Source organism: Capsicum annuum, chromosome 2 (genome assembly GCF_002878395.1).
Source record: "Capsicum annuum cultivar UCD-10X-F1 chromosome 2, UCD10Xv1.1, whole genome shotgun sequence".
NCBI classification, from domain to species: domain Eukaryota; kingdom Viridiplantae; phylum Streptophyta; class Magnoliopsida; order Solanales; family Solanaceae; genus Capsicum; species Capsicum annuum.
The window spans coordinates 136350608-136375751 of record NC_061112.1 but is presented as its reverse complement, the minus strand read 5'-3'; the positions used below and the strand labels follow the sequence as shown (position 1 = coordinate 136375751).

Sequence of the window (25144 nt, the reverse complement as noted above, 5' to 3'; positions counted from 1 at the left end):
TTGCTGGTCTATCCATCTCAGCTAGATATCATATCTTTCGGATGAGCTGAATTATTATGATGGGACTGTAATTGTAGATTTGGTGGTTACGTTATTATAATCTGGAGCAACGTCCCAATGGAAATGACATTAAACTTTTCAAATCTGATGGTTTAGTTTAGTTAACCTGCGCTATCGACCAAATTAAACGCCTACTAGTTCTTTTACTTTCATCGCTAAGTCACTGTCAAAATTCTAGCTGATCAAATCTGAGGGGTTGGAATTGAACTCCCACCTAGGCGGAATGCCAGGTAGCCAATCAACTAATTAACTGAACTGCTATTGATACTGATATTGATTCTGAACTCTTTTTTTTTTCGATACCAGCACCTCTTCCTCATCCCCAACCTTCCAAAAGAGTTTTGGTACTTCCAATGGGATTATAAAAAGAAACCAATGAGAAGATAATGCTAAACTGCATGTAGCTTCTTTTCATGTAAGGAAACTCTCCAATTTTCATTCAAATTGTTGTTGCAAAGAATTTGAAAATACACAATTCTAATGTCATGAAAAAGAACTTTTCTTTCTTTTCTCCTATTGTATACAAAGGATGATGGTTAGTGCAAAACCAGCGGGGAGTGAGCATTCATCCACTAACTCTAAACCTGTTATGGACAAATAAATTAGCCATAAAACAGTTCCATGGCTGACAAGATTCAATTAAAAAGAAAAAAAAAAAGGAAAAGGAACCAAAAAAAATCATCCTTTGGCTCATCTCTCATTGGGCAAAAAGTTAGACATCAGCAGAACAAAATCCAGTTAAGCTGTACGTCATGAGTGTATATGTGCACGGACAACATCTATTATGGGGGTCTCACATATCGGGCATTTTCCGGTACCCCAAAGCAATTCATGGGCACACCTGAAACAGGTGCACATATGCCCACACCTGAAAAAAAGATGAACAAATGTTCCAACGAGATTAATTAATATTACTTATTTCATGTGTACTTGTAAGTTGCCTAAGAGAATCCCCTTTGTTGCAATCAATGCCAAATACCTGTAAAGGAGAGAATCAACTTGCTGCTCGTAGCAAATACAACAATTTGCTCTATTTGCACCCTTCTTATCTGAACTACTCCCCAACGTTGGACCTGCATTACAAAAATATTACACTCTACACTCTCTTATCTGTAGAACCAAAAGAAAATTGAGGAAAAATAGAAAAGACAAAGATCACATGGATATGAAGCTCGTAAGTGGAGCCCGATCTGGAACAAACTTGGGTAGTTATTGAAAAGTGCGCAAAGATTGAGCGGAGGAAGAAGATCATGGTATGGTGCAACAAATAGAGCAATACTAAAATGACTTCAGATATTATCTTATTTTCAAATTTCAGTCGAACAACTCACCTGACTGAGTTACTGCTGCTGCAACCTCCTGCTTAATGGAATGTTGTAAATTCATTTGCATGTTCATGCAACTGTTTATTGATCTTCGTATTTCAAAAATCTCTTGGTGGAGTTGCTCCATATGTCCTCGCAATTCATATATCAGTTCCATTTCCTGTTAAGGACATGTCGTTATAACTAGTCTCAAACTCAGGAATATCCGGCAAGTCATTGCAAGAACAGGAAAAAGGAAGAAAAGAAAAAACTTACAATTGATGTGTGTCTTGTGGAGGAGGAGGAGCATTGTTGATTGTGTTGGGAGTAAATATTTGATAATCGAGGTTGTGGTGAAGAATTAGTCGGAAGGTGATAGGAGTCATCATTGACACACCGGTCTTGATTATTGTTCCATGACTGTAAAGTCTGTGAAGCTTTGTTCTGATCAATTAATTCCTCAGGTTCGAGGTATTGTTGCCTAATTGGAATATTATCATCTTCAAAGTCATCCTCCTCATAACCCGAGTCAGCTTCTTCCTCATAATCTTCACCCTCGGCTCCTCGTGTTTCATTATATGATATCACTTCCTCCTCCTTGCCCACTTGTTTAGTCATACGTGCCCCTACTTTTTCCTCAAGCTGGTCGCTCATTGCATTAGGTAGTTGTTGTGAGCGAGATGTCATTAGTCGATCTATTTTCTCTCTCAAACCACTGTTGAGAAAGATCGAAACACTTTTTCTGTACATTATGAAGAGCAAAAGTAAGTGCAGATAACAGACCATGCTTATACTACAGAAGCTGAGGAAGTGATATTTTAGGACAGCAAAGGAGATACACAGACTCTATATTCATCTGAGTATCACTTTCCATTGGGACTGCAAAATTTAAACAATGACCTCCTTTTCCAAATTGCAAAAAGTTCTTTTACTTAAAACCCAGCTCGATCAAACACGTGTCACATTCTCCTACGAGTTAAAGTCCTACCGACAGGGACGAGGACAGAAATGATCCATGCTTCAGCCTATTTTCCTGATACACTAAGTGAAAATTATATTCTGAGGTTGAAACACTTTGTCATTGCCTTTATTTTTGTGAGCTTTGTCTATGATACCTTTGTGTTGTAACAATGGTTAAATTTTATCAGATACTCTTGGTGAAAATCATATTCTAATGGTTCGTAACAATGACCTCCTTTTCCAAATTGCAAAAAATTCTTTTACTTAAAACCCAGCTCGATCAAACACGTGTCACATTCTCCTACGAGTTAAAGTCCTACCGACGGGGACGAGGACAGAAATGATCCATGCTGCCTGTTTTCCTGATACACTAAGTGAAAATTATATTCTGAGGTTGAAACACTTTTGTCATTGCCTTTATTTTTTGTGAGCTTTGTATTGTAACAATGGTTAAATTTTATCAGATACTCTTGGTGAAAATCATATTCTAATGGTTCGTTATTGATTTTCCCTTGATTGTTTTGTACTTCATTCAATGCGGGTAGGCAAAGTGTCTTTTGGATCATATAGTACATAAATACCCAAGTAACCTAAATCCAACTGGGCATAAATGACAAGGATAAATATATATGATTAGTATCAGATCAGATGCAAAGAATTGTAATCACCTGTTAAGAAGTTGGCGGATATCATGATTCTCTAGGAAAGGATCTAGCATCTCTTGGTATCTTGCTTGTCTAAGATCTTCCCACTGTTCACGTGGACGAGAAACATCAGTTACCCAGTCTTGGTTGGATTCTGATTGCTGCTGGTAGTTAGACTGTAGTTCATCCCATCCACTTGGTGTGTGAGAATAATCACTTACCCAGCCACAATCACTGTCAACTATATTCTGGTTGGCAACTTCCTCTTCCCAGTCACTTTGAGGTTTGTTGCTCTCACTAGACCACTCATTACTAGTTCCTGCATGCTGCAGGTTATTTGCATCTTCTTCTTCTCTATGAACACTTTGTTCACCATCCTCGGGAGATCTTAATGTCTCTAATAATTCCAGCGACTTGTCATGGTTAGCTTGACAGGTTGCCTTTTCCCAGCTAGCTTGATTATGGGAAATATCTGAGTTCTGCAGTTGTGAAGTACTGGGGCTAACCGCTTGATGACTACATTCTACCTCATTATGATTCGGATTACAAGAACTGTCAGGATGTCGGATGTGAAATGTCATTTCTTTCTGGGGATTTGTTGAGCTAGTAACTTTTACATTTGTTGTCATCTGTCGGGGACTTATTTTCTCATTTACTTCCCCATGGTGATTCTCTTCTCGCAGTTGAATGGATGCAGAAACTTTTTCAACTTGTGAATTGTTATCTATCACATTTATGCGGAGAGTCATTGGGTCACTAGGCACAGAATGATTCTCTTGTGTAGATGTGGAAGCAATTTCGGATTTAGGACTGTTACTGCTTCTTGAGTCAGCTATACCAGGCTGCATTCCGGCGGTTTCTAAGATAATCTCCCGCTTCTGATTCCCTTCTCTCTGGTTATGGGATGCTAATTCACTCCCAAGTTTTAAAGCATTATTATCAGTCAGTTCTATCTGGCAACTTATCTGGCCTTTGGTTTCCTCCTTATCACAGTTCTGTACTTTTTGCTGATTCGGTTTGGAATTCCGGCTTTCCTGGGTGTTATCTGCCGCTTCTCTTGAGAGGCTTCTTGAGTCAGCTACACCATTTTGTCTTCTTGTATTGAACCTTTCCCTGAAATGAATTACTATCTAAATTATGAATTGGTTCCATAAGGTAGAAAGATAACTTAGAACCAAATGGATAATTGGTCGCTTTTGAACCACACAACTCGTAAGGAAAATTGCCCTGATTTGAAGGGAAAGTCGAGACTTATGATAGTCTCTTCCCGACCCACGCCCTATTCAAGAATCTCCATGCCTAAATCCCAAGTAATACTGAACAACTCTTGTTTGCCTTAGCATGCCAAACAAATAAAACTGTTAAAAGTTTCATTCTTTCGTTATGTTATTGGAAACGTACATCAGATTGAGAACAGGGGCGGATCTACATATAATTTCGAGGTGCTCCGGCACCCAGTAAACTCGATGCGGAATAGGTAGAATTACATAAAAAAAATATATGAAAATAGGTATAAAACATATAAATGCACCTACTGAAACAAAAGTTGGTTGGGTGCACTGGCATTTAAGTTGATCTTAAGCTTCTCCACTAAAGGGACATCTCGGGTTCAAACCTTATTGAGGTAATTTTTTATTTTTTTTCAGTTTTTAAAATTTTTAAGCACCCACAAGCCTTAAATCCTGGATCCGCCACTGATTGAGAATGATGGTAGCATTCTTGCTCTAAAATTATCATATTTTAAGCAGTTTGAGTATTCACAGATGTTGATGTCCAACAACAATCCCCGTTGTGTAACCGCAGATTATTCTTCTGCAATGGGTATTTGGAATATATAGGGACGGACATGTATGGAAAGAAGTTAAATAAGGGCTTTCACCTGATATGCATAATTGCAGAATTAGACACTCTATTTGTTTCGGACAACGCGCCATTGGTTGATCGTTCATTTCTACCATCTGTGCCACGACGCAGGAATCTAACTTTAAGCAAAGCCTGATTGGATTGTGAAGATTCAATCAGCAAATGGTAAATCATTTTTCCAACATCACAAGTAAAACTAAAGATTAGAGAGCAAAACACAAACCTGAATACGACCTCTTTGTTGGAACTTGGAAACAGCCTTTCGCTCCCTAAGAGTTTCAAGTTCCCGGAGCCTGTCACGCTCCATTTGCAAGAGCAAATCGCTTAATGCCTGTCGACCTCTGAGGATTCGGGGAGAATGCAGAACTGGGAAAAAATTCCTCAGTTGTTGCTGCTCGGAATGATCAGATGATGTCTTGATCCGAGGCAAGCATTCGCCCGTGGCAAGGGGTGCAGCATTAGCACAATTGTGCTCATTCTCATTACTCTCTTCACCTTTACTCTTTGCCAATTTCCTAATGATATCAGCAACTCTCAACTTTTCACTTTCTTTATTACTATCTGAATGTCTAACATCATTCATAGCCGCTTTATACGCCGCCTGTTCCCAATCTCCAGACGAGTCGCCATTCACGCTCATAGCCGGAGTTTCAAATCTTCCATCCACTGAAGATGAATCATCACATGTATCAGCAAATGCAGCATTCTCACAATTGCTTTTCGCGCTTCCTGGATTCGAATTGTTCCCTGAATTCACGCTCTTCGACACTGTCTCGAAATCCCTCCACCTTCGGACAAGTGTTGAAACGCCACCTGAATTAGGAACTTCGACTACGGTGTTTTCAGGGGAATAAGAAGAAGAAGTCTCTCTCTGTTTGTTCATCACCATTTCTCTAGCTCTATCCCATTTACCAACGGATTTGTTCTTATTTTCCATGGGACTGTTCTCATTGTTGTCCCATTGTGGTTTGTGAACCCACAAATCAGCATAATCAACATGAGTTTGATGGCCATTTCGGTGGTGACGGTGATTTTCATTTGAATCAACAACAGAATTAGCAGCAGCGGTGGATGGTGGTTGACTTGAAGAAATGCAAGAATGAATGTGGGTGTTCACCAAATCTTTGAGATTCTTCTGAAAAGCATTGGAATCTCTGTGTGTGCATCGATCACGCCTGTTGCGATCTCTGAGTACATGACCAAATGAAGAAGAAGAAGAAGCAATTTCTACCTGAGAAGATGCCATTTCTTCCGACCCTTGCTTAATCAAGAATGCTATGTTGATTGTTGGTTGACAAAATGGAGAAAACTTTGAACATTTCAACGTTGCCCAAAGTAAAACATTATAAATTGGAAACAACTCATCTGGTTGAAAAGGATACAAAATTGAAAAAACTGATATGTTTTACAATGAAATTAATAGAAACAAAATAAAAACAAACCTAAGATACATTCAAGAACAACAACAACAACCCATTTCCTGTCTCTTTCTTTAACAATATAGATTATTTTTTTCTCAAAAGTAATGAATTGAATGCAGGAGAAAAGGGGAAGACTGGGTGGCTGTTGTTTTGGGTAATTAAAACGTCAAAAAACATGGCCGATTATTTCTCGTCATACATCTTGTTATGTTTATCAAAATTCAACCATACATGGACTCATAAAATTCCACATGGAAAGAAGGGGGTGGGGGTGGGGGGGTTATGGGGCCAAGAATGAATATGACAGAGTGAGTAGTAGATGTGAAGTGAAGAGCAAACAAACAAAGATGGGAACTTCGTTGGAGCTAATATCTTAAACAAGACGAAAAACAGATCAATGGGACATCTCTTTGTGCGTCAATTGTAGTAGTAAAGTAAAATGTGTATCAGAGTTTGGTGTAGGAAAATGAGGGAAAGATGAGAAAAAATGGGAGAAAATAGAGAGACGTTGGATTTGAGCCGTTGGAAGAAATGTGGGGTAGGGATTGGATTATAAAAATCACTACTCATTCCGTTTCTTAATCGACTAGCCCTTTTTTTATTTTCCTACTTTGCGGTAAAGCCAAACTATTATTTATTCCTCCCCTTTTTACTGACACAATTCTGCACTATTCTTTTTCACCAAAACTATTCTTACCCTACTTATTACTCCTTCAATTTCACTTTTTTTTTTTTTTTTTTTTTTTTTTATCTATTTCAACTTAGTGAAATTTGTGATCTTTAATTGAACTACTCTTTCCATTCCCTTTTATATGTTTTTCGTAGTTTGTTGTGACTTAATTTGAATAAGTTTTAAAATTAAATTAGATAAATTAAAATTTAAATATTCAAAAAGTTATATATCAAATACTAAAAATTATAATTTTTCTTTTTTCATTTTGATTAAAAAATATATTTTAAAATATTAATCAAAGTTTATTTGTCGAGTCTAAAAAAAGTGAAGCATATAAAAAGAATGGAGGGAGTATGTCAAATGTTTTAATATGTCTTTTAATCTTGGGTCTGAAATATGAAATATGAAAAGTTAAGATTAAAAAGTTTTTATAAAGAAAAAGATTATTCTGTTTCAAATGAATTAAGAGAAAACAGGTCAAACAAATTGAAACGAAAGAAAGTATTTGAAAGTAGATTAAAAATAGGAAAAATTACAGAAAGTAACATACTATAATTACAATAACTAGCAACACTTTTATAAAATTAAGTTTATAGGAAAAGTAGCATTATTTTACTCATTAATTAGACAAGTGTGTGTTTTACTCTCACTACTTTACATTTTTTTATTTTCACTCCACTATTTCACTTCCCCCAAATATAGTCCTATTTTTTACATTCTTTTTTTTCATCTTATTTTCTTTTATCATTTTAATTTTATTTATTTTATTTTTATTTTTTTATTTCACTTTATTTTCTCTCTTCTATTTCTCTTTTTTTTTTTCCTTTTTCTTTTTTTTATTTTTATATTTTTTTCTTTTTCATATTTGGAGATAATTATCTCTATAATCTTCAAGATTATCATTAGTGTCTTTCACTCTCTTGTATCTCTACCTTTTTTATCATTTCATTTTTTTATTTTGATTTGCTCACCCCACTTGGTGGGAATACATGAGTTTGTTATTGTTGTTGTTGTATTTTGATTTCTTTTTCTTTTTCTTTTTTTCTTTCACCTTTTTTTTCTCTTTTCTTTTTTTCTTTTTTTTTTTCCTTTCTCATATCTTTTTTTCCTTTTCTATTTTCATTTTCTTTTTCTTTTTTCTATTTTATTTTGTTTCTTTTTTTTTTTCTTTTACTTTTACACTTCTATTTCTCTTTCTTATTTTTTTTCTTTTTATATTTTTGTTTTTCCCCTTTTTTACTCTTCTATCTCTAACTTTTATTTTGAAAAGACAAATATGTATATCACATACACATATTAAAAAACATACAAAATACATAACTATACAGATGTGGATATATATTTACAGTACAAAACATACATATGTATTTACGAAATACATATCATATTCATATTAAACAATAACAAACATAACTATAGTATATATCTTCCTATGTATTTGCGAAATACAAAAGTGACTCATATAAAATAAGAATATACATATGGATCAGGTGTTGAATTTGTCTTTGAATTGTACATACTACGTTGTTTTAGAGGGGTAACATATGTTCTTATTTGTTTTCTTTTACTGTTTTAAGATATGCATATGTATTTTTTATTACCTTTATGTATATGTATATAATTGTCATTTTTGTTATAGAGATTTTGTGTTCTATATGTTTATATATACATGTGAGTCAGATATGTATTTCTGTAAATACATGTGCAGATATATATGTATATTTTTTATCGTAAATACATATGTAGATCTGTATATCTATTTATTTTGTATATTTTTTTAATATGTATATATGATATAAATATTTGTCTTTAAAAAAAAAAGATAGAGATAGAAGAGTTAAAAAAAAAAACAAAAAAACAAAAGCGAAAAATAAAAAATCGAGAAAAAAAGTGAAAAGGGGAAAAAAGAAGAAAGAGAAATAGAAACTAGAAATAGAAGTGTAAAAACAAAAGTGAAAAAAAGTTTTAAAAAAGAAAAAATAAATAAAAAAGGAAAAAAAGGGAAAAAAAAAAGAGAAGTAGAAGAGAGAAAATAAAGTGGGAAGAAAAAAATGGAAAAGAAAAAGAAATTAAAATAAAAAAAGATTTAAAAAAAACTGAAAAAACTAACAAGAAAAAATTGTTAGAGATATAAGAGAATGATATTTTGAAATTTTGAAGATTGGAAATAATAATCTTCATATTTGAGTTTGATTTGGAAAAAGAATCTACTAATATAAATAGAAGCAATCTATGAGAATTTAATTAGATGAATAATTATTTCTTATTTAACTCAACTAATTTGAGTAAAACAAAGGCACTAAATCTTATTATATGTGTATTTATATAGCAACAGTTTACTTAAATACAAAATACAATATATAATTTGCTATTTTCATAATTATAAAACTGTTGCTATAAAAGTTACAATTATGGTTCTATAGTTGTTATTTCTAAAATTTTTCCTTAAAAATAACCGTTTAGGAGTCATTTGATAGTTGATTAGTATATGAACTAGTTAGGAGAGAATTTATGTATTATTTTATACAAAGTTTAGTTATTTCATCTTTTATCATGCATAAAAAAAAGTTCATTTCCACTCAATGAAGACCTTTCAAAATTGGAGTACACTCTTTGACCTTTTTGTTTTTGTGTGTGTGGTTTCCGTGAATAAAAGAAGATTTTTAAAGTTAATTTATTTTCAATTACAAATATGATATTCTCTTTGAAATACACAATTCATAGATATAAAAGAAAAAGACAAGGGTTGGGGAGGGGGTATTCTATCGAGAAAAAGAGGAGAATGCTCATTAGCTTGAAATAATTTCCAAAATAATTATTAAGCATCTTTGAACTTAAAAGAAAGTATACAACGTAACTTGAGACGAAAAGTGTATTATTTAAGAATTGATTTGTATTGTGTTAATGAGGCTTTGGGGGGCGTCTCATCTTTCTACTATCAAGCATATCACATATATTATCTCATAATTCCGTTAAAAAGGTGTTATTATATATGGGATAATACCCATAAAAATACGTGAATTTTAACTGAATTTTCAGTTGAGCATACTAAACTTTGCGGGGGTCCTATTACCCCCTAAATTTTTTTTTAAAAATATTTTAATGACATATATCTGCCAACTTTTACATGTGCGTATAATTACCGACTTTGGACGCGTGATGGTAATAAAAAATTGTTATAAACTTTATGTTTTAGTCAAAATTTCCTCAATTTATTTTCTATTTTTTTTTTCATTAAATTCCTTACCTTCTTTCTTCTACTCTTCTCCCATTTTCAGCTCCATTGTTGAAGGTTTCATCTCCATTGTTAAAGGTAAGATTTTTTTTCGTTTTCTCAACAATTCCAACCACAATTCTCCAAAATTAAAAAAAATTAAGGAAATGATCAGTGCAATTTTTGATGAGCTATGATAAAGTGGAGGACATTAAGAATGAAGATTAAAATTGATTATGGTGTCGAATAATTCATTGTTGAAGGTAAGATTTTTTTCGTTTTCTCAACAATTTCAGCCACAATTCTCAAAAATTAAAAAAAATTAAGGCGATGGTGAGTGCAATTTTTGACAAACTATGATAAAGTGGAGGACATTAAGAATGGAGAATAAAATTGATTATGGTGTCAAATAAGAATAAAAAATGTGTAATGGTTTTGAGTTTTGGATTCTATGTTTTGGGTATTGTGTTGTGATTTTAGAGTGAAATGGCTTGTGGGTGTGGTTTATTTTTTGTTAATTTGATCTGGGTTGTAATCTTTTTTAAGAAAATTTTTCGAATGAGTCATCTTCAACACAATCTCATTTATCAATTTTTCATTTTCTTCTCATGGTAATTCACTATGGAACCTGAAAGAACCGTTGTCATTGAAAATGAAGAAGAAAATCAATGCTACCACACGTTTGATGAAATGCCAAATTCAAATTTGACTTACAAAAGTGCGGAGCAAAATGGGGAATAGTTGTTGACTTGTTGCTGAAGAAGAAAATGGAGCAAAATGGAGAATGAGGCAACTAAATTTCAAACATTAAGAATCAAGATTTTTGGTGAAAAAATGGTGAAAATATGATAAAAAGAATAAAAATAAAGAAGAAATTAAATAAAAATTAATTTTAAATAAAGAATACAAATGTCAATATCGGATTGACGTGTGTATTACACTTTCTACTCCAAAACTGGATATAACGTTTTGGTGGTAATAATTTCATTTTATTTTAAAAAGTCTAGGGGGGTAATAGGACCCCCGCAAAGTTCAATATGCTCAACTGAAAATCTGATCAAAGTTCAGATATTTTCGTGAATATTATCCCATTATATATTAAACATAAACAACAATTAGAGTTCAATAGATGAAACTTTAATCCGAAAATTAACGTTAATTTTGTAATCAAACAAACGAGGTCCAGTGGATAGAAAGAGTAAAGCATTTCAAACTATTTTCGGTACATTTCACACATTTCTTTTTTTTAACCTTTTCTGTTTGTTTTTTCCATCAACATTTGATATCAAAATATCCTATCAACTAAATTTAGGCAAATTTAAAAATATCATCCCGTATAATTTAGGCAAAATAAAATTTGAATCTTGATTTCCTAGGTTTTCATCGACTTTATTTATCCTTAGATTATGATAAAAATTTGTTCATGCAAAGTATTTCCACTAAATTAAAAAATGCATGAGTATGTGTCTGTGCATAGCCTTATATATATATATATATATAGATAGATATATATATATGATAAGTTGATATGATTTGATAAACACTCACTACGAGTAAATTTTTTATCGTTAGGCCGTAACTTTAGATGCTTTAGAATCGGTTTTATTTTACACGTTTCTCTCTTCTTTTTTTCTCTATTTTGCTCAATTGATTACAACAACAATATATTCAGTATAATTTTATAAAGTGAGATTTAGCAAAATAAATGTACGTCAATATAATCTTATCCCGCCCCAAAGACAAGAAGATCGGTTTTGATAGATTCTCGGGCCATGTGCACAAGGATTCAATGGAATTGACTAATTAAGTAATTCATCCTCTAAATGTATAGACATATTCTATGTCATGGAATGGTAAAGCCAAGTTTTTCGGAGTTGGGAACATAAAAGTTGGCATAAAGAGGATTAAATGTCACGGATGGTGAGCAATAATGTTCACTATGGTTAGAGGTAGCTAGTACAATGGAAGAATTCAATGTTTCAAACACAAACACACCGCTGGGGAGTTGTAAGTGTCCCTTCAAATTAATACATGAATACTCCTTTAGGTACATGTTTTTTTTAATCCTTCCCCCTCATCACTTCGACTCTTTTTGCTCCCTTCCCTTGAAGAAGTATCTATTGTCTCAAAATTGAAGGTGGAGAATGTTAATCATCCGAGCAACTTTTGATGGTGGTTGAAACGATATAAGAGATTTTTAGAACTTGTAACCTTAAATATATAATAATATTTTTAGTTATAAAAATATGTTATTACAGGGATCTTTCTACTTACTTACTTCCTCTGTCTATAACTACTTGTTCATTTTTAACTTGACACATACTTTAAAAAACAATAAATAGAGGGATGATTTTAGTATATCACCCTTTGAATGTAATAATTTTTTTTCTTTGAAAAATACAATAACGGATGTAGTAGTATTTAATATCAAGGATAAAATAGATAAATTAGCGATTAATTTTATAAATTGAACAAAAATTATTGGACATCACAAAATAAAAAATAGTTATATGAAAATTAATTATGTAGTAAGACATTATGTATACGGTACTAAATAATTAAGATATTGCATTGAATTTAGGTGAGACAACGGTGGCCGCAGATTTGGAGAATCCCAACTATGTTTGGTAGGGAGTGCTCAAAGGGTATAAATTTATCCACACATAGTTGTATAGGTCAACTATGTTATGTGGGATAGGACTGCCAGCTGCATCACGGAGACTGCAAGAGAAGTGTTGGGTGCTTCGAGGGGCCAGGCAGGTCGTCATAAGGGGGACTGGTGGTGGAATGAAGAAGTGAAGAAGAAAATGGAGATTAAGAAGAGGGCGTATGTTAAGTTGATTGAAAGTCAAGATGAAGAGAAGAAGCGGGCGAATAGGGAGGTTTACAAAGTAGCAAGGAAGGAGGCTAAGTTGGCAGTTACGACTGCTAAGTCAGCCGCTTTAGAGAGTTTGTATGCAGGGTTAGAGGAGAAAGGCGGGGAGAAAAGGTTGTATAGGCTTACTAAGGCTAGGGAGCGGAAGGGTCATGACCTCGATCAAGTGAGGTGCATTAAGGGGGCGGGGGGATGGTAGTGTTTTGGTGGAGGATGTGCACATTAAGAAGAGATGGCAGGAGTACTTTCATAGACTTTTAAACGAGAAGGGGGACAGAGGCATTGAGCTAGGGGAGCTGGAGCACTCGGAGGAGAGCCGTGTTTTCAGTTTCTGTAGACGTTTTAGGATTGAGAAGGTCAGAGAGGCTATTCATAGGATGCGGAGGGGTAGGGCGACGGGGCCTGATGAGATTCCGGTGAAATTTTGGAAGTATGTTGGTGGGGCAGGTTTAAAGTAGTTGACTGATTTGTTTAACGACATTTTCAAAAATGCGAGAATGCCTGAGGTTTGGAGGTGGAGTACGATGATTCCGTTATATAAAAACAAGGGTGACATTCAGAGTTGCAACAACTATAGGGGTATTAAGTTGTTGAGTCACACTATGAAGATTGGGAAAGAGTGATTGAGCGGAGATTGAGGAGGGTATTGTCCGTTTTGGAGAATCAGTTTAGATTTATGCCTTGTCGCTCGACGGCAGAGGCAATCCACCTGGCAAGGAGATTGGTGGAGCAGTATAGAGAAAGCAAGAGGGATTTACTCATGGTGTTCATCGATCTAGAAAAGACGTATGATAAAGTCTCGAGGGAGGTCCTTTGGAGATGCTTGGAGGTGAGAGAGGTCCCGGTGGTGTACATCAGAGCTATTAAGGACATGTACGATGGAGGGAAGACCTGAGTGCGGACGGCGGGAGGAGACTCAGAGCATTTTTCGATCGAGACAGGATTGCATCAGGATCGACTCTTAGTCCGTTCCTTTTTGCGTTAGTGATGGACGTGTTGACACAAAGTATCCAAGGTGAGGTGCCTTGGTGTATATTATTTGCGGATGTTGTAGTGTTGATTGATGAAATGCAGGCGGGGGTGGGGGGGGGTGGGGGGGGGGGGGGGGGGAGGGTAAATGACAAATTGGAGGTTTGGAGGCAAACCCTTGAGTCTAAGAGGTTTAGGTTGAGTAGGTCCAAGATGGAGTATTTGAAACATCAGTAAATACCCAACAATTCATTTATTTCGAAATGGAGGGAGTATTTTCTTATTCCGTGTTGCTCTTATTTCACGTATTTCATATTTCGGTGATTTTATTCTATTATTTCCTATTCTTTATTTCGGTTATGTCATGCACCCCCTTGTTTATTATCCTTTATCTTGAGCCGGGGGTCTATCGGAAGCAGCCTCTCTACTTCTTCAGAGGTAGCGGTATGGACTGCGTACATTTTACCCTCCCCAGTCCCATGCTGTGGGAATACACTGGATTTTTTTTTTTTTTTTTGTAATCATAATTAATTAACATTTATTTTACTTCACTAAATCACTTAATCATGATAAATTATACTCCCTCCGTTTCGGAATAAATGAATTGTTGGGGTATTTATTGACAAGCAAAAGAAACTGCAGCTTTTTCTTTTTTTTGGGTAAAAGAGACTTCAAGGGTAAAAATGGAAATTTATGTTAAATTTATGTCTTTGATGTTTTTTTCTTAATTTGTGTGCCAAAATCCAACAATTCATTTATTTCGAAACGGAGGAAGTATTAATTTGATATATCGTGTTTAATGGCGTAAAGAAGAGAAGGAAGGAAACTTGCGAATTTGCTGTGAAATCTAAACAGTGACCAAGTAATATTTTAAAGGTAGAGAGATATATTAGTATAAATAATAATTAAATTAATAGCTATATTTGAGTTAATTAAATTTTCCGATTTAATATGGATTCCAAACGTCATTTAAACCGCTGCTTTAACGGGATATTGTTCGGGAAATTACGATTAATGTCCCATAGAGTGTTTAATTTTGAATTTTTGTCCCTTAAATGTCCACTCTTGAACTTTTGTCTTCTAAAGTGTGTGGTCTTGAACTTATATCCCTGCTAAATTAGTCTAACATTTGTATAAGGCAGAATTTGTAGTCAATTAAGTATGTTCACTGTCTTAAAGTGTCTTGAACGCCTGTCTTATGGATCAGAGTTTGAAAAACTCCATTATGTACAACATATATATCTAAAATTTAACTTTTCTCATGTATTGAAATGTCATGAACGTCTATCCTATGGGAAAAAATTATTATGCGGGGTAAAAAAATCAAGATCACTTTTTATAGACATCATTTTTTAAAACTTTTTTTTTTTTATTTTTTTTTTATGGTGGACAAATTATCAAGACCACCTATTCTATCTAGGTCATTTGAATTTAACCCCATATTGTTGGACTACATCGCCCAATTGCCACAGGCCCATCTTAAGCAGAACTCGGATAGCTTCACTCTTTTTGAATTTTAGCCTAATGCAAAATTATTTGTGTAACCCTTATTTACCATCGCCATTATTGTTTTCACTCATTTTGTATAAATAGGGTGACATAGGCTGATCTGCAGAGCTGGAGAATTCGATTTTTTATGAAACTTCGACATCCATACAAATTTATTCAAAATCTCAACATATTGTCGTGTAATGTGCTTTTTTATACGTGAATTTCACGAAAAAGTTGTTGCACAAATTAATGAGATGAGTGATCAACAACTCGAATCCTGAGCATAGCGGAAGCTTTAGTGCATCGAGCAATCAACATCTCAACAAGGTGAGGCTCAGGCTTGCCAGTGAGCACCATTACTTCGATAACAAGACATTCACTTTCAGCATTACCTTTCTAAAATGCTTATTGTGAACAATCGTTTGTCTAAGGCGCAAGCTAAGTTTGAGTTAGCCCCTAGGAACGGTCTGTTGGGAGCGCCGCCTCCAATATGGGCCTTACAATGCATAAATGAGATTTAGTCAGACCTTAATACTGGTATCAAATACAAAAACACTCAGAGACTCATTAGGGCTTTAAAAAGAAGAAGAAAAGAGTAACCTGATAAAATTGAGTTTTGCCACATATATATGTTATGACTTCTAGTCGAAATTTAAAAAACCATACCACATTGTTCAAACAATTAGACTTCAATATTTCTGAAGGGTGGCTCCTTTATAAAGAAGAGGCAGCAACTCTTTAAGTTTACGCTTCTCATCATGCTTCCTATGGACACTTTCAGCTACTTAAATATATGTATATTATTACTTAAAGTGATCATTGATGGTTCCACCATGGGAAAAAGTTAAAATATCATTAATTCTCAATATCTTTATTTTACAATAAATGTTATGTTTTGGAATAATCCATACCTTTTTTTTTGTTAATAAACCGGCCATCTCACATTTTGTTAGTGTAAGTTATTACTAGTACAGTAGTACAATATACTCTCATGTCTAGCACAATTTGAATTTTGAGAATCATACATGTTTCGTTTAATTGTTATTTCAGATCCGAAATCTTTAATTTACATATTTGAAAACTAAATAAAAATTACTATAAGTTATAATTCAAACATTTAAACAACAAATGAAAAAATTATGGCAATGTTTTTTTTGTTTGAGACCTAGGGAATATATGTCAAATTAAAAACGGCAATGTAGTGGTCCACTACTAGTGGATGAGTCCATTGGATTTCTTTTTATGTAATATATATATAATGTTTATTGATAGTCAACTCCTTGTTATTTTATATCTTATTGTCAACTCAGCATTTGTGCATGTTCGCACGTCTCAATGTTCTTAAATTTCCAAAGAAGGCTAGGTGCTTCTCACGTATATGCTATAATAAGATGGATCATTTCATAGCAACTTCAAAAACTATATATAAACAGATAAATGTACATTAACAAATCAAGCAATTCCTCTTAATTAATTCATCATTTGTAAGCTTATTCTCCTGATCAAATTTCGTAGAAATGAAGAGTTTTTCAAGTAGCATCATGACTTTTGTTTCCCTCACGATGGCCTTGTTTTTCGTGGCCGCCGTGTCTGCTTCAGAATATGACGATTTCGACCTTCCTTTCGACTATTACAGTCTTAGCTGTCCGACGTTGGAAAGTATAGTGCACAAGAAAATGGAGGAGTGGGTTAAAAAAGATTATTCCCTTGCTCCTGCCCTCATGAGATTGCATTTCCATGACTGCTTCGTTAGGGTATGTAATTTTAACCATATATATGTTTTCACTACTTGGTTGATGGCTTCTTACAGCTAGCTTGTGTCCAAACTAATTAGGTTAATCAATACACCTTTTTCTGTAATAGATATCGATTATCTCAAACATACTGGTTCCACTAATTTAGATGCGGCTCAATATGGCTATTTAATTATGGGTATACGAGATTCTTAAACCCTGGTTAAGAATAGAGGAATCACATCCATCTCATTATACCATTTAGAGGCAGACGTAGAGTAAAAGATATGAGTTCAACATAACCCGACATTAGCTAGTTTTATTTCAAACCCGTATTTGCTTTCAAAAAATCATTTATTATACAAAAATTATCAATTTAGAACTCAGTAACTCAAAAAAGGTTAAAATTCAGAACTATAAATTCCAAATTTTGAATCCGCCCTTTGATGGTAAGTAAGCCATGAACACACATTTCAAACTACCTTGTGCAAACTTTGTTGGACATGCATGAATATTACAAGTTAAACTAAAGTTAATTTAACAACAAAAGAAAAGTCTAGTGTAAAGGTAATATATCTCCCATTTTGAAATTTTCATTAGGTATATCGCTTTCAAGATTCTTGACACAAACTTACCAAATTAATTAAGCTGTATATATTGCTGCGTATAGGGATGTGATGGTTCAATATTGTTAGAGCACGAAGGAAGTGAGAGAAGTGCCAACGCAAGCAAAACATTAAGAGGATTTGAAGTAATAGATGATATCAAAAAGGAAGTGGAAAAGGCATGTCCCAAGACAGTATCCTGCGCTGATATTCTAACAGCAGCAGCAAGAGACGCCACAGTTGCAGTAGGTGGTCCATACTGGATGGTTCCATATGGTAGAAAAGATGGCACAGTTTCTACTGCTAAGGAAGCTGATGAATTAGTCCCAATGGGTCATGAATTAGTCACTGATTTGCTTGAATTCTTCCAATCCAAAGGATTGAATGTTCTTGACTTGGTTGTCCTCTCTGGTGAGTACTCCTCAAACTATATCACATCGTCCCTTATAAAGGGACATACACATTTTCGTTAATAGAAAGAAATATTATAAGGACCAAAAGTGCAAGCATAGAAATGAATCAGAAGTGTATATAGAAGGCAACAGTGAACAATTTCCAATCGTACAGAGACAAATTTGGACCTTTTTCGTTTATTATATGTTGGTTTAATTTATGTTCTATGCCCTTTTCGTTTGTTATATGTTGGTTTAATTCATTTAATTTGTTATACTATGTGTAGGAGCTCACACAATTGGAAGAACCACATGTGAATCTCTACAATACAGGCTATACAATTATAATGGAACTAGGAAACCAGACTCAAGACTCGATCACCTCTACTTAAATTACTTGGGAAGAAAGTGTAGATGGGCATCTGAATATGTTGATCTTGATGCTGTTACTCCTAAGAAATTTGATGTTCAATATTACAAGAATCTGCAAAAGGGAATGGGACTTTTGTTGACTGACCAATTGCTCTACACAGATCCAAGAACTGCACCTATTGTCACAGCTTTGGCTTCTCAGCCAGACGTTTTTGAAAGCATGTTTGCAGCATCTATGGTCAAGCTTGGCAATATTCAAGATTATCTTAGCGATGGTGGTGAAGTCCGACTCAATTGCGCTCGTGTTAATAGTCCTAATTATTAAGATCTTGAATTTTTCTAAAGTTAAGTTATATATATATTGATAGGGTAAGATTTATTATGCTATCAGTGTGAGTTTGTTTTCTTTCGGTTTTTACTATACTAATTTAAATTTGTACTTTGAAGTTCGAATTTGCAAATTAAACTCCGAACCGATATTGTAAAATTGCACTGGTTAATTGATAGTGCTTGATATATATATAAAGCTAGTTTTTAAACACAAGGTAACATAATCCGAGATATTAAATATACTCACAAACAATAATTACAAAACATAAATGAATTATTCTTCTATTAATGATGAGTCTCATAAGATTATTATCTTCCTGCAACCATGATCCACAACAATTTGAAGCGTCTATGTGTCTGCACTATATGATTTTTGTGAAGTGGTACGTTAAATTTCAATAATCGTGAATTCTTCCCTTAAGTAATCCTTAATTTGTGAAATTAATAAATAAAATAAAAGAGGGGTTGATATAATAAATTAGACTTCCAATTTATATACTACAATAATTAGTAGGAGGAAAAGTTGTATTCTCTAAAATGTTGTAAATTTAAGTAAAGTTTTCACAATGATCAAATTAAAGAACCTTGCCGATATCCGTTGGAAGCATTTACTTATCATAATTTAAAAAATGTATCATCTTAATTATTTCATTCACAATAAGGGGTCTAGAGTGTATAAGATAGTACTGAATAAGTCGTATTAGTAATACTGAGATTAGTAGTGCAAGGATTAGTAATATTGGGATTATTTTTTATGCAGTGTTTGGTTTGATGTGTTGAAAATAATATGTATTGTTATATTTTAAAAAACATATTGTTTGTTTACAAAAATACTCTCGACATATTATAACTTTGTGTATTTTCTTTGCTAAAGTTTATTATTCTTTTCTTAAAAAAAAAATAAAGTTAACAATATAACTAATTATTTGCTTTAGAATTTTAAGATTTAATCATTCACTTACAAAAATTATTTTTTTATTATCTTTTCTTTTCTTTATTCGTTCATCATTTGCTTGTTATTCCCATTTGTGATATTTTTAAGTTGGAGGGTGGTACGTGTAACTTTTGGATAAGACAATAAAATCATTATTAACATAAAATTGTATTCTATAGAGTGTTAAAACTTAGTAGAAAATTTATTTTTATTTATGAATATCCTATTTATAAAATTAAAGCTTGTATGTAATTTGTTTTTGGATTTTGACAAATAAATATTTTTTAAGTTAATGGAGTAGTTTTTTTTTATAACTAAAATTATTTGGAGGGATATTATTATTTTGATAAATTGAAAAGAAGTAACTCATGTTGAATGAATTGAAAAAGATTTAGATAAAAATTAAAGAAATTTGAGGACATTTTTGTAGATAATAATAAAATTTGTAAACTAATTTATTTGAATAAATTTATTAGTACAAATATAAAAAATAAATTTAAGAAAATAAAAAAAAAAGTTTAAAAGAATTTGAGGGATATTTTTGTCTTTACACATACTAATCCCATGGTATTAAAACCCATGTATTACTAATACCATCATATATGATGTATTAGTAATACACCCTATAATACCATCTAATTTAGGGTATTAAATACATGGTATTAGTAATACATTGGTCCAAAATTCTACCAAACATAATATTAATCAATACCACACTTAATACATGGACTATTTCTCTTAATACGTCCTACCAAATGACCCATAAGAAGCTAATTAATTTCATATCCACCTATACAGCTAGGGGTCGTTTGGTGTGAGGTACTGATACAAGTACGATCGTGATTGTGGACCAATACGTAAAGACTCGAGCTCGGGTGGCTGCCCAACCAATGGAACAAGCTAATTTGAAGTGTAGAGAACAAGTCCCAACACTCCAAAGCCGTCCAATATGCACACTCGAAGGCCGCCCCTTTGTCTTGGTTCATTAAGGGCATTATAGTCATTTTATAATAAGTTGTAACCTAGACTATAAATAGAACATATTAGGTCTTTTGTTCACAAATTAGATGATATTTTGAGAGCTCTTTGAGAGTGTTCATCAAGTGTGGATATCATTTGTGACAAGTATGGAATCACTTGTGTTGGTTGCATGTTTTGAAACGTTGGTTGCTTGGGGATTCCGTTCCCTTGAGGCCACCGTAAGAACTTGATGTTATTTGTATGAATTCTTGTGTCTTAGTGTTCAATATACACTTTGGTTCATAGTGTTTGTGCATTGTGTGTCAAGCTATCTATCATTCTATCTTATTATTGTTGATGTGTTCATTCTCGGTTTTGGGTGTCCAAACTTGAGACCTTGTTGTGTCATTTTTGTTCTTGTTATTGTGTTGTAATCTTAGTTTGTGGCTAGCTGATTATAGGTGTTGAACACCTTAGAATCTTGTTGTTATCGTGCTTGTATTGTTATTGTGTAGTGAATCCGAGAGGGGTCACCAAAAGGGGTCCTCAGTTTTTCAAATCATGGACTGTTTTGTTGTGTGTTAGTGTCTTCCTTGTCGATCTTGTATCAGGTACTAAAACATATAATTTTGGAATAAAATAATAATTCCGAAATAAAATTTTTGATGCGTTGTTTGGTTGCCTTTATTTGGGATAGCTTATTCCGAGACTAATAAATAGTACCGGGATAAGTTATCCCACACATATGGTGGTATAATAATCCCAACACAATTTATCATTGGGACAAACTTTAAAATGACAAAATTACCCTCAAATCCTTTGATTATCACTTTTCATTATATATATATATCTATATATATATATATATATATATATATATATATATATATATATATATTACTTTACTATTATAAATAAGAGAGAATGTGAAATTTTAGTAGTCTTCGCATCAAATTTTTTAATCATTTTATCCCTAAATTTAAATTTTAATTACTCGATAAATTTTTATTCATTTTGATAAATTTGAACAATTATATGAGCTTATTAAATGCTACAAAAGTGATGAGTCATGGAAAAATGATAATGACACCATAAAAACTATTTATACAATCAAATTCAAAATTGATGTAAGGGTTTATTATCTTTCTAATTGTCTTTCTATTTTGTAGAAATGTCTATTAATCTTACTTTAGATTTTTATTTTTCCTAACAAATTTATCATGGACAAGTAATTAATATCTTGACATTCCCTTTCTAATTTAGTACATGCTTAATTATTAAATAAAAAATTATTTTTATATATAGCTAAGAATGTTTGAAAATTTAATTTTTTTAAAAAGTACTATAATTTAACTCCCAAATACGATACTAAATAATGAAAAATGAGAGTAATTATTTTTTACATTTAAATTTTTTTAACAAAAAATGAGATTATTAACATTTTATAGAATTTAGGATAAAATAAGTAATTTAATATGAATTATTAAAGTTAGAAATATTAAAATAAATTTCTTTAACATGTACTTTTAGGGAAAAAATTACTAAAGTTAAAAAAGAAATAGTAACTTTTCAAAATTTTTTTTGTATGGTTTAATATGAAGGAAAATAATTAAGCTTGATATGGTGAAGGGTAATTTTGTAAACAAACTATCAATTCTTAAAAAAGAATGCAATCCATATTATTTTTACTGCCACCAACCAAACAACCACTAAAAAAAGAATAGCAGAAGAACTAATCCGAGAATAATTAATCCCAACATAACTAATATGAACGTAACTTGTTTCCAACCAAATGAACCAACCTTTGATATTTCCCCCCCTTTTTTCCTTGGGCAGTTATACGGGAGAAGAGAACTATGTCCATATTTCAAATACTGTTAAGTCTTCAAATCTGTGAATATTTTATATTCTGGCTTATGTGACTCCCCTTACCCCCCACAGTTTTCTTTTTTATTTTTCCTTTATGGAATTTGTCCATTTTCATATATAGTGTCCAAAGTCCGTAACAAATTGTGGCAATTGTCCAAAATTCCAAAGAAGGAAGTGAGTCAGTGTCCTTCTCACGTCTCTCTTGCTTATTTCACTCACTAACACCTTTTGGCTCCACTCCATCGGTTTTTTCTACTACCAGACGAACTTCGTACCCCACCCACCTATCTATCTAAAAATACATGGGATTTCGTCATCAGAGGCGAAGTCAAGATTTTAACTATTGGGGTTCAATATTCGAAGAAAACCTAGCCGAAGGGGGTTCAACACCTACTATAAATACATAAAAATAATTTTAACCATATATAAATGATATATTTTTCTGTCGAAGGGGGTTCGGCCTGGCTCCGCCCCTGTTCGTCATCCTTAATCAGGGTTCTTGAGTGTAAATTTTGAAGTAGAAATTACGTAATGAGTTATTATTATAATTAAGGGTTCAATGAAATCTAGTAACTTTGAGTTGTTTTTTTAAATCCCTTTTCGAGGAGCTTCAACCTTTTTTTTATCTTGGTGATTCGAACTTACAACTTTAGCTGGAGGATGTTTATCATTGGATCAACAGCTCTTGTTTAGTAATTTTGACTTCAATTTTTATATTTTTTTTAAAAATAACTCATTTAATATGCGTGTAAATAATTTATCCAGAACTTAGTAAATAAAAAAGATTATATGATCCAAAACTCATAACTAAAATTTTTGGATTCGCCTATGAAACTCCACGATTGAATTTTGGATACTAAGGGGTCGTTTAGCATGCAGGATAAGGTGAGATATTTCATCATCAAATTTGATAGTAAATCTATATCATATTTTATTGATGATATATATAATTTATTCCCAAAATTAACTTATACCATGAATCAAATATAATATAAATCTAATACGAGACTTAGCCCACCTTATTCCATCCAACATCATGAGATTATTTATACCACCCACACATGGAATAAATTAGTGCACAAATTATAGTTACAGGATTATATATAATTCCGATATAATTTACTTCAAGTACCAAACTAAATATAAGTGATTAAAACAAACAAAAAAAAGTTACCCCTCATCACTCGACCTCGTCTTCTGTCACACTCTCTTTGTGTAATCTTTTAAGGTCACCAGACATTCATAAAGTAAAATTCATATCACACTCCTTTCCACTTTATCTTTTTCAAGATTCTCCTTTTTTTTTTCCTCTTTTATTTCTCTCTACATCTTTTTTATCTTTGAACTACATCTCCTAAACTTACACCCCTAATGTTCAAACTAGTTTAAATTAGCTTTGTCTTTTTAGGGTTTTCACATGGGCAAAGTCTAGTCTTCCTTCTTCAATTGTAACTTTTTACCAGTAGCAACAAAATCGTGACTCGTGTTGATTAAAAAAAATAAAAAATCAACCCCTCTTGTTCTTAACGATTCAACCTTTATATATAAGTGTTGAATAATTGATCTTCTTGATTATTTCTTCTTCTTCTTTTTTTTTTTTTTTTTTGCTTATGGCTAGGGATGGTATTTAGCTTCTCATCACTTGTAAAATGACTACTACTACAACTACTTCTTCTTTCCATTCTCTCTACAACATTGTCTCATTACTTACTCTCTTCTTCTTTGTTGTCACTACTCATGATGTTATGGCCGATAACCAACAAGTTGAATCGAGTTCTTTACAAGATCATCATCATGATATCAAGAAGAACATTATTGTCAAACCTTTGATGATGGAGAGAAGAAACAGCAGAGAAGATCAAATTTTTGGTACAAGAGTAATGGGAAGAAAAGGAAAGCATCATGGCTACCCTAAAGTTCATCATAAATCTCAAAAATCTTACTTATGGAGAGACAAATCATTGTATGTTAGTGCTCATGAAGTTCCTAGTGGTCCAAATCCCATTTCAAATAGGTAAATTATCAAGGGGGGATTAAAAAAAGGGTTTATTATCTTCTTCTTCTTCTCTAGTTTATATGTACCTTTCATTTTCTGTTTTCTAGAAATATGTATACACTTACTCGTTTTATATATGGACTCATGAATAATATTTGTCTTATAGTATGGTTTTTGTCCAATTAATATTGATGTGATTTTCACTTCAACTTTTGTCATGATTGTATTTATAATCATTTGGTAATGAGAATGCAAGTATCATGAAATTTTGCAAGTAATCTAGTACATTTGATTTCTATCTTTCAGGACATGCATCCATGGAGTCATCATTTTTAATGTTAGGGCCCTTAGTTTTTTTTTTTTTTTTTTTTTTTTCACTTTAATTTTCACTTTGTTAAAGCTGAAAATGTATGCTGTTTCCACCACCATGCCCAAAAAGATAAGACAAATCTTACTTTCTCTGTACGTATTATTCAATA

General features: G+C 32.8%; 2 protein-coding genes across 2 annotated transcripts; one reads left to right on the top strand and one right to left on the bottom strand.

Moving 5' to 3' along the window:
- Nucleotides 1-474: 474 nt before the first annotated feature.
- LOC107859729 lies at nt 475-6746 on the bottom strand. The gene is made up of 7 exons (XM_016704820.2): nt 5055-6746; nt 4848-4963; nt 2993-4081; nt 1641-2106; nt 1392-1545; nt 1040-1133; nt 475-928 (listed from the first exon to the last, which is right to left on the bottom strand). Exons 1-7 carry the CDS (start codon nt 6075-6077, stop codon nt 811-813), a joined length of 3060 nt encoding a protein of 1019 aa, XP_016560306.1. The 5' UTR covers nt 6078-6746; the 3' UTR covers nt 475-810.
- A 10207-nt stretch (nt 6747-16953) lies between these two features.
- LOC107861283 (peroxidase 7) lies at nt 16954-18982 on the top strand. The gene is made up of 3 exons (XM_016706627.2): nt 16954-17228; nt 17878-18223; nt 18492-18982. Exons 1-3 carry the CDS (start codon nt 16992-16994, stop codon nt 18899-18901), a joined length of 993 nt encoding a protein of 330 aa, XP_016562113.1. The 5' UTR covers nt 16954-16991; the 3' UTR covers nt 18902-18982.
- The last annotated feature ends 6162 nt before the right edge of the window (nt 18983-25144 follow it).

Excerpts from the sequence above, each read along its gene's own strand:
- LOC107859729 (XM_016704820.2), bottom strand. The coding sequence starts at position 6,077 with ATGGCATCTTCTCAGGTAGAAATTGCTTCTTCTTCTTCTTCATTTGGT. Across the intron at positions 2,107-2,992 it reads ATCCGCCAACTTCTTAACAG|AAAAAGTGTTTCGATCTTTC; the intron begins GTGATTACAATT and ends CATAATGTACAG. Across the intron at positions 929-1,039 it reads GTTGATTCTCTCCTTTACAG|GTGTGGGCATATGTGCACCT; the intron begins GTATTTGGCATT and ends TCTTTTTTTCAG.
- LOC107861283 (XM_016706627.2), top strand. The coding sequence starts at position 16,992 with ATGAAGAGTTTTTCAAGTAGCATCATGACTTTTGTTTCCCTCACGATG. Across the intron at positions 17,229-17,877 it reads TCCATGACTGCTTCGTTAGG|GGATGTGATGGTTCAATATT; the intron begins GTATGTAATTTT and ends TGCTGCGTATAG. Across the intron at positions 18,224-18,491 it reads TGACTTGGTTGTCCTCTCTG|GAGCTCACACAATTGGAAGA; the intron begins GTGAGTACTCCT and ends TACTATGTGTAG.